The following is a 14170-nucleotide window of genomic DNA, read 5'->3' as shown; positions in this document are numbered from 1 at the left end:
TTGTGAGTCCAGTTTGTTGTTTGTGATGAATCACTGCAGCGTTGGAAGTCAGGAGGTTTTTTTCGTCATAGTGAGGATGAGCGGAGGGAGGCTCCTCTGTCTGTTCATACTGCGTCCACTCGCTGATGTTTCTGTTGCTGCTTCACTGTTAAAAGAAAAAAAGACAGAATAAATATCAATAAATAGGGAATTTTAAACTGAAAAGAGTATATTGCACAGCAGTATTAACACAGAATATTGCAATTATGTCAAGTAATGCCGTGATGTTTATCTACTGAGGTATGCACCTTGGTTTGGCCAGCAAGGTTCAATAATGATCAATATTTTAAACATTAAATATCTTAAAATTTGACAATTTGAAATACAATATTTCAGTGGTTTGTTTCTTTGTTTCGAACACTAAAATTAGTGTCAGTCGCTCTTTATGATACATTACTGCTCATAAATGAAGAAGTCAGTTAAAGAAATAATCCTTAAGATTTTCATCATATCAAACCCAGTTTTTGACACTTTCTATGGCTGCCATTTTTTCTGTTATAGCAATTAAATGTATTTACGCTCATTAGTGACCCTTATATATATATATATATATATATATATATATTAAAATTGTACCCAAAACCACCAAACACACATGTGGGCCGGGTTTCTGTTGTCTGTGCAGCGGCCAATCTGCTGCCCGACACTCTTCTCTCTCAAACGTTGTTCACTAACAGCCGTGAGGAGATGATCAGACCGGACACGTCTCCATGGTCCTTCATCACCACTTCTCCTCTTCCTCCCCAGTTTCTGTGTGACCGTCTGCAGCAGGGCTTCCAGACTGGACAAGGAGATTTCAGGAAGACGAAACTCAGCAGATCTCTGCACAGGATCGAGAGAGGAGAGTCAGTCAGCTCTGCAGTTTTTTTCAGAAGGGGAAAATATACCCAGATGTTGTACCTGAGTCAGTTTTACAACAAAACTAAATTCTTTAAAACGGCTTTCAAATTTTTTCTATTTATTTTGTTTTACTTGCTCAGTGTTTTAGTTTGTTAGTGTTTTTGTAGGCTGTAGCAGTGGCGATGTGGCGGTGGTGAAAGAAGTATTCACATCAATTACTTAAGTAAAAGTAACAATAACACAATGTAGAAATACTTCATTACAAGCAAACCTTCTGCATTCAGAATCCTACTTAAGTAAAAGTACAGAAATATTAACAACAAAATGTACTTAAAGTATGAAAAGTAAAAGTACTTATTCTTTAGAAAAACGTCCCCCATGACTCATATATATTATTATATATGTCATGATTAGATTGTTGATACTGTAAATACAGATAGCTTATACTGCTAGTTTTAACCTCTTTATTTACAGTACAGGTAGTTTAGTCCAGTGGTCACAAGGGGGTCACAAGATTAATCTGAGGGGTGGTGAGATGATTTTTGGGGAGGAAAGAAGAAAAAACTAAGTTCTGATACACAAATTTGTATTTATTTTCTGTGTTTTTCTCTAGTCTTTGATTTATTTGTGAAATATTGCATAGTTTCACTTCTTTGGGCCTCAAACATTTAAATGAAACCTTGTGAAATGTCTCTTTGGTGGACCTTCTAACAACTCAAAGACATCTGAAACGCGATAAAGGATCCCAACTAGACACAGCTTTTTTGTAAGAGGTCACAAGTCAAAAAGGTTGGTACCGACTAGTTTAATCATTCATAATGTGTTGTATTTTATGAGCTTATGTTTTTTATGTGAAATCTTCATATGCAAATTAACCAGTAACTAAAACTGTCAAATAAATGAAGTGGAGTAAAAAGTACAATATTTCCCTCTGAAAAGTGGAAAAGAGGTTTAAAGTAGCATAAAATGGAAATACTCAAATAAAGTACCTTAAAATTGTACTTAAGTACAGTACTTGAGTAAATGTACTTTGTTACTTTCCACTTACTGTTTTAGTATCTTGAACAAGCAAACACATTGTTTGTAAGTTATGCTTCCTTCAGAGTATTTACCATTCAAAAGTTAGTTTTAAGGACTTAATGGCTTTGCAGTAATTTGAAAATAATGAGCTATCAAATCATTTGAAGAGTAAAAAATGTTAAAAGTAATAACTGGAGTAAAGACCATTTTTGTCTCTCTTAGCATCTATTTTAACATTAAAGGGGCAATAAAGAAGATTTATACTGTACTGTTGGACAGTATGATTACAACATACTGTATGTGTGGATCTGTATACGTATAGTATCATAAACAATACCAGAGACTCAATCATTGCTCAGGAAGGTGCTCACAACCTTGTTGATTCCTACTCCCCTTGTATTAAACTGTAACTTAATCATTTCCTCTCGATCACAGGCCACTGTAAACTGTTCACACCTGTTTGTGATGATGCAATTCCTCCTGGTTGCCAGTAACAGTAGGTATAAATCCTAACTTCCTTAATGTCCTTTTAAAATGAAAATGAACCACTTTTACATGAGCAAAACTTTTCAGCACCTTGTTTCTCATCCCAGGATTTTAAAGGAGCAGATGTAATTAGTTTTTAATGTTGATTTAAAAAAAAATGGCACAGAACATTCTTAGCCAGCTGATTTTGTAGTTTACTCACACTATTAGAGAACAGGGGATTGTCTATCCAGGGCCTGCTGTCTGGTACTTGTCCTGTAACTAACCCGTCGCCTCTGCAGCCTTTTATTGAAAAGTTTGAAGAGATGGTCCTAGTCTGCTCAGATAAACTGATGGGAGGTAGAGGTGTGTGGCACCTCTTGGTCTTCTGACGGTCACAACACTCAGCAGCCGCTTTAGGTTTAGTTATAGGTGGCAGCACAAACCGAGGACTTAGTTTGGTGTCGGTGACCAGATTTAATCCTGTGTAAGAATCACTTGGATAGAGTGTTTGTTCCACTGATTTACTGACAGATGGGTCATTTCTGCTGCTGTTTTCTGGTTCCTTTTTACTTGTACTGCTGTACTCTTCTTCGCCCTCCTCTTCCTCCACAGGCTCCTTGGCTGCTGCCAAAACAGGCATTAGGTTGACACAAAGCCTCATTATGTTCCCTGATGTCTCACATGTAGTAGTGAGACATTTGCTGTTTGATGTGGTGACTTTAATCTTCTCCTTTGGCTTCACAGTTCTCATCCTGGGAACTGATTTCTTTACTTTACCCACAATCATCGGACAAGTGTCTGGCTCATGTTTTTCTAGTTTTACTGTCCTCGTCTTCTTCTCTTTCCACATTCCAAAATTTGTTTGAAAGCACCTTTGAGAATCGTCTCTGATATTGTCCAAACATCTCTCAAAAAAGCTTATTAAGATAAAGGTTTTTTTTTTGTTGAGCAGCTCCTTTTCTCTCCAGCGGCTGTGAGAAAAACACAGAACAATTAGATGGCTTTGTGTCAGGCCTATTAAACTGGCTGTTATGGCAACATGCACACAAACCCTTAATGAGTGGGAAAAAAAGTCATCGTCATTTCAGATTATATCAAAGGAATGATCATGTTTGAGCTGAAACCACTCAAAGATGCTGGATTATACAGAAGATGTAGGTGGCAGAGGCTTTATTTTGCAAGTTATGACAGGAATTTGTTTGATGAGGTGTGTCAAAGATTGTCTATCGCCAGGATGAATCACTCGAGTTAAACAAAATAGCCCGTACCACACTACACTCGTGCACATTTGTATCCGTATGTTGGATTTACGTATGTTCACATTAGCCATCATGTGGTGATTATTAGTTTTTTGTAGGCTATCAACAAATATATCCACAAATATAATTAATTACAAAGCTGTACTAATCAATATTTTTCATATTGACAATTAATTAAATGACTTATCACCTGACCCTGCAGTTTCCACAGTGTTTTAGTGTCTTTGTTTGTTTTGGTTTAAAGGCCCACAAGTTTACTGTTTTGGTTCACTCTCACTGCTCTCATCAACAGCAGGCAGCTGGGGGGTTTTTTAGCAAAAATGCTCTGATAAACTGACTGTACACTACCTGCCCAGCACTAAAAGAACAGACGGACAAAGTTAGCAACTAGCTGGTGAACATATAGTGGAGCATTAACAGCTAAAGAGCCAGATATTTCTGCAGGAGTTGGTGGAGACCAAACACAGAGCTAAAAAAGAGTGAATGTTAGACTTACATTCACCAGGTGGACAGAAATACGACTCCAAATGAATGCTAACATTGCTCTGTGTCTGTTGGATGTGTAGCAACTGTTTGCTAACACGTTCACCACAACAACTGTGTAATGTGATAATATGTCATTGTTGTGTTTTTAGCTTGGTTTGCTGCCCCCAAGTGATAAAAAATAAACAAATCAATTACAGCAGCTTTAAATTCACAAATCAAGCTTTGGTCAACATTTTTTAACTACCTCAGACAACAACAATGTTATGTTGCCAGGCAACATGTCCAGACATTAAATACTCCTACCCATAACTAAAAATATAAATGTAAAGATTGTTAACAGTTCTTTGTGTGATGTGTGTGTCCTCCAAAATGTCAAAAACGCCAAAATATGTTCTCTAGTGGTTATAGTTACAATTATCTTTAGATAAAGATCAAAGGTGGAAAACCTGATTTGAACAAAAATACAAATACAAATGTTCTTAAATGTCTTAAATGAAGTAAGCAGAAGTGAAATGTTGAAGGGATTTTTTTTAACCAAATGTAACTACATAGAGACAGAGTGAGAGCTCTTACTTTTTCCTCCCCTCTTTGTTTGTGTCGGAGAACAACAGCTATTTTTGTTCTGGTGGTTCAGCCCACTGTCAAGCTAGCAGCCAAGGAGCTAGCTGTTAGCTGTAGCTTCTTACAAAGATAATCTGCCAAACATACTCGCTGTTTTAACTTTTGTTTCCCGTCCCAGGTGTATTAATTTTTTAACACGTTCCGTAAAGACCCAGAGCGTTGGTTCTCTCTAAGATGGTCGTTTTGACAAATAACAATGAAGAACAGGATTATATGTGAGTTGAAATTAACAATGTTAACGTTAGCAAGCTAGTTAGCGTTAGCCCGAATTACAACACCATTAAATAGCTAGCTTTTTACGTTAGGGGTTGTTAATGGTTTTAGATTAGCTGAAATCCTACCAGCTCTCTTGCTAATCAACAAAACGCGATAAACTCCCAGTTGCTAGTTTTGTTGACGTAGATATTGAGGTTTTAACAGGCATTTAACTAGCATTTTTAGCAACTGGAAGCTAACTAGCTGACCTGGATATGTTGGTTGTCATGGAGCCTCTAAATTCATAATTAAATCACGTCAGTGTGTTTCTACCAACAAATTAGCTGATCAACCTTGGCATTTCCTACAACACATCTTATTCAGATCACGTAGTAATTTCCTTGTTAAAATGTAAAGATCGAGTTACATAAGTGAGATTGTTGTAAAAACTATATTAAGGTCACTGCCTGGTTAGCTAAGCTTGGAGTGTGCTAAGGTTTACAAGTGAAAGTGATATTATATGATATCTCGATGTGGACAATCACAACTAACCCAGGCAGAGATTACATCATGTTATGTTGCTGTAGTGCTGCTAACAAGCTGCAGGGCTCAGGCTAAAAATGGGATCAGCTGAGCAAGTTGACAACTAACAGGCAGTAAACCCAGCAGAGGCGGTCCTCACACAACACCCACTGACCTACATCTGCAGCTCCTGCAGGGTGATCTTCCTAGCTTTGATCCATTTAGAAATGCTGCAGAGATAAAACAGAAGCAGTACAGTAAAGGAGAAGGATCCACCTGAAGCCCTTAACAAATGATTTAGCAGCTTGGTGATCTGCACCTTTCACTGCCACTTTAGCTGTTTGATGTATTCTTCTTCTTTCCTTGGATAACATGCCAAATACGATTATGGTGTAATAACATACTGCATGGCCATATAGACACACCATTTCACTCTATCATCCAGCAATTATGCAGTAAACTAAGATAAGCTAAGCACCTCCTGCCTAAAGCACTGCACCCTCTCAGACCTAAAAATAGCATCACCTGTGTACTCAAGAAAATGTCAAATTCAAAGATATCTGTCAAAGCAAGAACAGTGCAAGTCCATTGAAATGGATAAAAATTAGGTCACACAGAACTCTTTTTTTCCATATCCTGTGTACTGAGAAACGCAGCTGAATGATTACATTTTCTGTGTATATGCCTGTACTCTCACCATGTTAGGAAATAAAATAATAAAAAATAATTGAAAAATCACGGACTGAAGAAGTATATGCAGCAGCTTGAGAAAGTGGGTACACCAAAAAAGTTACAAGTTAACTACATCCCTTCAACATAAAATATCTCAAATTAATAAGATCTCAGGAGCTGTTACTTCCACGTCAGGATTTGTGTGACTAAATTGGCTAAATTGACATCTTGTCCTCTGTTTTCCCAGCCTGATAGAGGAGCGTAAATGCACCTCCCTGCCTAACTCTCCCGCCAAGCGAGTGTCTCCCACCAAAAAGAAGCAGTTCTATATCAACCAAGCCATCCGCAACTCTGACCTCACTCCCCGAGCCAAAGGCAAGAAGAGCCTCCGTCGACAGGAAAACAGTAAGCTCTCATTTCACGTGATCAGATTATAAGATATTGTCAACCACTGTGGGCTGAACAATGCCGGACAAGACTTTAAGTCTGTGTGCCACCTTTTAAAATATGCGCACATCTCCAATGCACACACATGAATTTTGAATTGAAATAGCAAACGTTGCCTTCAACAATGGGGGGAAAAAAGCATTAACAGTGAAATCTGTTTTTTATCTCAAAAAGTAACCCTTTAAATTCCTACATCTGTCATTGAAGTTTTGCTTATATCACTACTGTCCATCTATCTCTTCTCTTCTCTGAAAATCAGCACGCTTTCTTGCTAATCTTCTTGAGAGGGATGAGTGCTCCAAAGATGATCTGGAAGTTTGCAGTAACCCGGCCATCCCATCCATCTTCACTGAGGCCTGCACTAACGGAAACTACATAGAGGTAAGTTGGCTTCAGCTGGGTTTCAGCTTTGCTGCCTTGCTTGTTAATGCTGCAGGAGTGTCATCAGGTCTATCTTGGTTTTAGCTTTCCCGTTTTTCTTCACAGCACTAAAGACTGTAAGTTTTGAGTTTTACCTTTTCAACTCTCAACAGAAGCCTTAGAGCTTGCCTTGCATCTGTGATCCGAGCATGACCAAATCTAAACGCACCCAACAAAACAAGTATTAGTTAAAAAATTTACTGGACTTCCTCATTCCCTTGTTCTTTTAGCCGTGGAATGACTTCATGAATTGCTCCGGTGAGGAGCAGGAGAGGCTGTTGTCTCTGCTGGAGCAAGAGGGGTCCAAGAAGAAAAACAAAGACCAGAGGACTGGTGAACGTCTCAGTTTGTGCTTGTTTGTAGGCTGGTTGTTTTAAGTGCGGCTGTTTGGCTGACCGTCGCTCATCTCTTCACAGTAAATCTTGCCTTCACTGCTCAGGACTGTTTTCAGAGAATCGATCGCAGGCTGCGAGCGACTCTGAAACGGAAACAAATCCCCATGGTGAGCGTCATCTCTTCTTCTCATTGTGCTTGGAAAGTGAATGTTTTGTCACTGATCATGTCGGTTGATTTATATACATGGTAGAAGTCTACGTAGGTACAGTAGCTTCAAAGTTGAATTTTGATCGCAAAGCCTCAACTTCCTATTGTGTGTCCATATGGTGTTATTATAATTGGTGGAAGACATGTTAACCTCAGTAGTTTTTGCCACATATTGACTAGTCTCTCCTCCGTCTCTGCTGTGCATCAAACCCGGAGGCTACTATTGTATTTTTTTCCTTCTCCTAGTTGACCTGTATGTCATGCTGTTCCAGGTTTTTGCAAGTGACAAACAGGTTTGACCACAACACCAGATATTTTGTGCCAAACATTATATTGACAAAGGCCCCGGACAAGATTTACTCTCTGATTATGAGGGAGAATTGGAGGTAAATCAGCCTGAGCCTCCTGTAATCTGAGTGAGGCCTATGAATTGAAGAAAATTTGGAAATACAGTAACTCCTAATTGTTATTAATGCTGGAAGACAACGTACAGGGATGTGAGAGCATTAAAGGAATTATGGCTCACCATGAAGTTTAGTATTTTGCTCAAGCACAAACCATGCGTGAGGACACGATTGTTGTGGAGATGGAACCTCTTACCTTCCTCCCTCCCTGGCTGCCACACACTATATATTTTTTCTCCTCACAGGGAACTCTGGAAGTACTTGAGGAAAACCTTCTGAGCTTCTTCATCGCTCAACCTCACTCAGTTTACACAACCAGCCTCGCCAGCAGGTAGAAATCCTTTTTCTGTATTCAGGATATCTGCAGCTCTTGAAGTCTTAAAAAGCTTTGAATTTAGTTTCCTCAAAAAAAAAACTCTTAGAAAGTATTAAAAAGTCTTAAAACCTACAACAACCACAATGCACTTCCAGTGTAAACTTCCCCAACTCCTACAAACAGCCGGTCAGAGCTACTAACGTTAGGCTAAACTCTGATAGCAGTGTACGTGCTAAGCCTCGTGTATTGTATGTTGTCATACTGTAACGTAGCCGTGCTAGTAACAAAACACTGTCGCTATTGCACTTACTCTATGCTCAGACGTCTTTTTCATCCCGCTGGCTTTGGTTGTTTTTTCCAGTTTCTTTTCGGGATCCTGAAGTAAGTCTCAAGCACTCCCCGGTCCACATGTGGCCCAAAGCTTTGGTGTAACGCACTGCGACTCCACTTCTGTTTCCATTGGTGCACATTTACCGCAGCGGTACCACCAGTTGTCCCTGGCACGGGGCAGCTCTGCGCCACTATCTTCATCGGCTGGCGGTGCTTGGCAGCCTGTTCCTCCTCCATACGCCGTAATTCCTCCACACTGTATTCTGGCTCAAATAAGTAGCCCCGAACGTCTGATTCCAGCATTACACTATTAAAATCGTTTTCTTCCATATCTACAGGAACATTGCCTTCTGCCAGTGGTTGTTCTAGCCAGTTGATTTTGGACAGGATGTTTTGATTTTGGAGCGGTGAGGAGCCGCCCCTCTCTCAATCCGACTGTCCGTGGAGGCGGGCATACAAAAAATGCGGAAGTACAGTCTGTAGTTTCGTACAACGGCATAGAGCCGGCAAAATTCAGCCAGATGACGCATTGCCAGAAAGTGAACGGGGAGCACTGGGTGCAGGCAACATCGAGGGAAGTTAACCATTGTTCATTTGCATATACTACTCACATTGTAATGATACAAAGCTGGTTGAAAATTGGCAAAGTTTCCCTTTAAAGTTAATTATTTAGGTTCAAGGGTCTGACATCTCCAATCCACAGACATTAGAATTTTTTGTTGAGTAGCCCTAAATATCTGATTCCAACAGTAGCATTATGGAAGACGTTTTATTTATACAGCCCAATATCACAATTTGCCTCAAGGGGCTCTACAATCTGTACAGCATACATCACCCTCTGTCCTTAGACCCTCGATTTGAATGAGGAAAAAAAAACCTTTTAACGGGATCTGAGGCAGACCACCTACTCTCCACCTTGGAAAGAGGACAGACCACACAAACACAGAATGGCCACCACTCACACAGAGAGGAGAAACAAACAGACACACAGAGGGAGAGAGAGCCATGATAACATGCAAACTAGAGAGAGAGGGAGAGGCTGAATCTCCTGGAGGACGAAGATCCAGATCTACAGCTTGGCAGCTAGCAGGTTGAAAGTCCCAGCTGATGGATCCTAATAATGTTTCCTCACCTGGAAAACCAGTTTATATTAGATTACATGAAACCTCTCCGATCCACACAAAGAAGTGGAGTCATTGCAGCAGCAGGAAATACAATACAACAGACAAAAACAGGATGTGAAAAAATGGCAAATAATTGGCATTAAACACACACACACACTAACTTAATTGATCTGTGCTGGGAAACTGATTCACTCTAGAAATAATGGATCAAGTTGATTGTTTCTAAGTGGTTAGAGGAGACTGAGACATTTCTCTTGTTTGTGTTTGTGAATCAGCTTTGAGAGACTGCTGCTTCACGCTGTCTGCCAGTATATGGACCTCGTCTCTGCAAGTGAGTGGAAACATATTAGACATGGACTAATTTATCAGACTAGTCTGCGCTTTTCAACCTTAAATATGATGGAGAATGTTGTCTAAACATTGGACAACCATTTTTTAAAGTCTGTTTTTCCATCTGTGTGCAGCCGTGCAAGTTTTCATCACAGGCCTGCAATGCAAATTGTGCTCTTAAATACATTTTATGTTATATTTTAAAGCAGTAATGTTTCCCTACCATTGAATGTCTGTGGTGGGTTATTTTGAACTGTTTCACTGCTTCTCTACACTGATGATAACAAAATACTGAGGAAAACAATGAACACACACAATCTGGCATTTAAAAGGTAAAATTTTGAGAAGAAATATTGGCAGGAAACATCTGACAAATACTAGTATCTGTATCCATCAAAAGCTTATCGACATAACCATAGCATATAAACAGCTGTATTAAAGCTTTTGAACAAGATCTTTTTTTAAATAAATTATTGATGCTTCTCTCTTTATATAATGCTATTTACACAGCCTGGTTGGCCTTAATAAGCCGGTTTAATGTTTTTCAGTCACATGAGAGTGATCAAAGTCTGCTTGTTTGTTGGACCTTCAGGCACCGACAACAAAGGGTCACGTCAGACTGAAGTGGTCAACAAACAAGAAGAGTTTCTGCCTCCTAGACTTCTGCTGTCTGCCCACCTGGAGCAGATGAGCTGAGATCAGGACCACTGTTTCCTCCACAGGGCTCTGCTGCGGCCAGGAGCTCTGCGAGATGTAGATAGCGTGCCCGGTCTGTATGTAATGTCTGTGTAAAGTCCACCAAGCTCAGAAAACAAGCTAAAAAAAATGCCTGTTTCCTTTTTCTCTGGTTGGTCTCTGGTTTCTGTAGTAAGTTTTCCATTAATTTTATCCATAAACAGATCAACTCCCTGTATGTTAACAGGAATATTCATGCTAAATATTACATGTGAAACATTAGCATGTAAGCATGCTAACTGTGAGCATGTTAGCATGCTGCTGTTAGCATTCAGCTCAAAGCACAGCTAAGCCAAAGTACATGAGGTTGACAAACACCTGAGGCTGACAAAGTACAGCTTGCCTTGCCGCTGTCCAAAGGAATAGCCTTTTTGATTAAGTGACGTGGCCTCTCTGCTCCACTGGTAAAGATCTAAAAATAGTAGAGTTGTGTATAATAAGAAGTACAGCATCATATGGCTGTGAGGCTCCAATGAACTACTGTTTCCATACAGCATTGGCAATAAACTTAATTCCCTTTCCCAAGTTTTAAGTATACTTTTGAAAGGGAATGTAGTAATATCATGACCTGAGTTGTGATGTGGAATTCACAATAACAAATTCACGATACAAGCACATTACATTTGATACAATTTTTTTTTAAACATAATTGTGATAGCATTATGCCAAAGTTTATTTATGAGCTGTTATTCTTAAAGCAGCAGGTTAATGAACAGTTGATCCATAATGTCCCTTTCATAGTGCAAATGATAGAATTTCACAACTTAACTAAAACACAAATAATTCATAACAGTAAATAATGGCAATATTAACCTTAAAAATAATGGAAGATTTACTTGGAACTCTGTATTGCTAATAATGAATTTGTAAAGGTGCTAAAATGGAGGAACCGCTCTAATACATCAGGAAATGCACCACTGCCTGTAGGATTAGCCTGTAGAATTTGTGTCCGTAGTGAGGTATGAAGCATGAATATTAATAGTCTCTCTACATTATATGCACAAACGCATCACTCATCATCGTAGGTAAAGAAGCAAATGTCTTTCATCGAGGGTGTGAAATAACAGCTTGGGACGTAAAGTAATTCTTTGATAATTAGCTCTGTATTATGTATGAGAAGAAAACTCCCTCTTTAGGCACAGTTTCTTCAGGATCTACTTTTGGGATTTTTGTTTTCTGTGTATCTTTCTCTGCTTGCTTTGTCTAGCTTTGTCATCTCGTCTACACCGGCTGTGTTTCAGCTGCATTTTTCAGTCATCGTCTGAAGGATACGCTTATATTTGAACCAACAAAACTGTCTCTATCGAACGAGTAACAACTGCATAACAACTGTGACTTGAAACATTGTTTTAGGCTTTAGGTTCAAGTCTGTTTGTTTCCACTTACAAGCTAAAGTACATGATTGTATGGTGGCACTGTGGCTAATCCAGTGTAGATACTTACACAGTTGCAGCTGCTGATGTGCTGGTGTAGACAAAGTGTAAATGTTGCTTCAGTCATGGTCAACAATCAAAGACAAGATAAGGAACTATACTGTCGTTAAAAACTGCTAGTATCCCTGTACTTTTAGATTTATTGATGGATTTCTTGCAATACGCAGTGCTCACTCAGTTTACATTGAACACACAACTCCAACGTTTAAAACCTCTTTTTTTACATACAAAAGTAATATGGTTTAAAGATATACTGTATGTACAGTACATGTGTTACATTGGTAGAAAAATAACCACATTTAAGGTGTTTTGATGGTAAAAACCTGCTGAGTTTTGACTCAGGTATGTTTCATCTCAATATTAACATTTACAACCCTGGAAAAGCACTTCTGCCTTATGAATGCAAGTTTCTATGTTTTTTCTGTACATATATTTCTACATTTGTACTTGACATGATTTTGGAGGAAAAAAATCGTATCCTCGATTTCTTTTTACACTCGTTGGCAGTGTAACAAAACTTGACCTGTTGGTGCATTTTGTCAACAACCAAAGTTTGTGTGTTTGTCATTTGGAAATCCAATTTCTCAGGCTTTACACTTCTACTCTGAATGTCATGTAGTGATCTCACATGGTGTCATTTTCTGTGCACTGTATACTTTCTTCAAGATGAACTTGTTTTCATCATGTTCACCCGAGCACCTTGGGGTGCTGCCAACTTTTTAAATACATGTAGAAGTAGTTGTTCTGTAATTAATGAGCTCAGATCATTGACTTGTGCCAACATTCAGATTGAAAAAGCATATAATAGTCTGAAAGCTTTATACACTAGACTCAAACATCTTTGTGTATATAATATGTGTGTGCTACAGTACCTATTTATAATTATCACTGCAACTATTAAAGAATTTAAGATATTTTTTCTCTTTTCTCATTTCATTGTGTACGTTTTACTTGAAAATGCTAAAAGCCATGCCTGATTTAATATACATGTATTGTATAAATATCAGCTGCAGCAAGTCTGTCATCACTGGTGGAAGAAGTATTGAGATCTTCCACTTAAGTAAAAGTACCAATACCCCACTACAAAAATACCTAATTACAAGTCCAAAGTACAGAAGTATTTGCAACAAAAGTACTAAAAAAGTATAAGAAAGTAAAAGAAACAGAAAATGATGAAGAAAAAGACTGCACATAATCTTCAAATTCACTTATGAAGGAGTGCATGCGAGTTTCAAAACTCAAATTAAACTTGTCAGGCTCCTTTTTTACTTTACCAACTGGGAAACCATAAGTGTCAGAATCCATCTGGAAAACACGTTAATGGAACAGATCCTTAAAATAAGATGCAACAATGCTTTGATGAAAACCCTTATAGACAAAATGAGCTACCACGCTTGCTTGTAACCCCTCCTTGTTGTATTATTATGGGAGTCCAATCGACAAAGTTTGGTCGTGTCCCAACTACGTAATCGGAAGAGGCTGTAAAGAACTCAATGAATAATTGCCTCTGTTATTTATTGGTTATGATGCTTTTGTAAATAATTCACATTGTGGTTGTTGACCCTTGACTCCTATGAAGTCAGAAAGGTCAGTGACATGGTTTGATTTGAATAAAACTTGAGTAAACTGACTGTTGTGAGCCCGTAGTTTCTGTCATTTTCACCAAAAACCTGACAGGTGTCACTGGTTAGTTGTGTTACTGTTCTGTAATGAGCTCTGATATTTGACACCTTCATAATTCTGATAAAATGCATAGTGAGCCTAAATTCTACATGTATATGTAATCCATTATAAATCTCAACAGCAAATATTCACTTCAAACCAATCTTCATTTTCAAATAGTCCTGGTTATTCTGAAAAAGAGAATGTGCAATACATCTATAATTGAAGCTTATGAGAGAGTTTGAGAGGCTGAAAACTGTGTTTTACTACATGTGGGTTTTGCTCTGACTCCTTTCCACTAGAT

General features: G+C 38.6%; 2 protein-coding genes across 10 annotated transcripts; one reads left to right on the top strand and one right to left on the bottom strand.

Moving 5' to 3' along the window:
• Nucleotides 1-25: 25 nt before the first annotated feature.
• On the bottom strand, nt 26-6316 carry LOC122878145. Of its 6 annotated transcripts, none has more exons than XM_044200542.1 (5): nt 5770-6316; nt 5626-5680; nt 2588-3338; nt 715-861; nt 26-145 (listed from the first exon to the last, which is right to left on the bottom strand). In XM_044200542.1, exons 1-5 carry the CDS (start codon nt 5876-5878, stop codon nt 143-145), a joined length of 1065 nt encoding a protein of 354 aa, XP_044056477.1. In that variant the 5' UTR covers nt 5879-6316; the 3' UTR covers nt 26-142. The 6 variants fall into 6 exon arrangements, with proteins under 6 accessions (XP_044056477.1, XP_044056474.1, XP_044056480.1 ...); XM_044200539.1 differs by having other exon boundaries at nt 635-861; nt 5770-6304; XM_044200545.1 differs by lacking the exons at nt 5626-5680; nt 5770-6316 and adding an exon at nt 5481-5502 and having other exon boundaries at nt 635-861.
• On the top strand, nt 4747-13118 carry r3hdm4 (R3H domain containing 4). Of its 4 annotated transcripts, none has more exons than XR_006378421.1 (9): nt 4747-4948; nt 6370-6527; nt 6829-6950; nt 7220-7322; nt 7406-7491; nt 8182-8267; nt 8614-8824; nt 9982-10037; nt 10629-10788. XR_006378421.1 is itself a non-coding variant. In XM_044200546.1 (8 exons), the coding sequence occupies exons 1-8, from the start codon at nt 4908-4910 to the stop codon at nt 10730-10732; spliced, it is 756 nt and encodes a 251-aa protein (XP_044056481.1). In that variant the 5' UTR covers nt 4748-4907; the 3' UTR covers nt 10733-13118. The 4 variants fall into 4 exon arrangements, 1 of the variants encoding a protein (XP_044056481.1); XR_006378420.1 differs by having other exon boundaries at nt 8921-10037; XR_006378419.1 differs by having other exon boundaries at nt 8614-10037.
• Nucleotides 13119-14170: the final 1052 nt, after the last annotated feature.

The sequence above is a fragment of the Siniperca chuatsi genome, linkage group LG6 (assembly GCF_020085105.1).
Source record: "Siniperca chuatsi isolate FFG_IHB_CAS linkage group LG6, ASM2008510v1, whole genome shotgun sequence".
NCBI classification, from domain to species: domain Eukaryota; kingdom Metazoa; phylum Chordata; class Actinopteri; order Centrarchiformes; family Sinipercidae; genus Siniperca; species Siniperca chuatsi.
Note: the sequence above shows the minus strand (reverse complement) of the source record. Positions and strands in the feature narration are given on the sequence as shown.

Excerpts from the sequence above, each read along its gene's own strand:
- LOC122878145 (XM_044200539.1), bottom strand. The coding sequence starts at position 5,878 with ATGGTGTGTCTATATGGCCATGCAGTATGTTATTACACCATAATCGTA. Across the intron at positions 862-2,587 it reads ATCCCCTGTTCTCTAATAGT|AGATCTGCTGAGTTTCGTCT; the intron begins GTGAGTAAACTA and ends GATCCTGTGCAG. Across the intron at positions 146-634 it reads AACAGAAACCCGGCCCACAT|TGAAGCAGCAACAGAAACAT; the intron begins GTGTGTTTGGTG and ends TTCTTTTAACAG.
- r3hdm4 (XM_044200546.1), top strand. The coding sequence starts at position 4,908 with ATGGTCGTTTTGACAAATAACAATGAAGAACAGGATTATAT. Across the intron at positions 6,528-6,828 it reads CCTCCGTCGACAGGAAAACA|CACGCTTTCTTGCTAATCTT; the intron begins GTAAGCTCTCAT and ends TCTGAAAATCAG. Across the intron at positions 6,951-7,219 it reads CTAACGGAAACTACATAGAG|CCGTGGAATGACTTCATGAA; the intron begins GTAAGTTGGCTT and ends TTGTTCTTTTAG.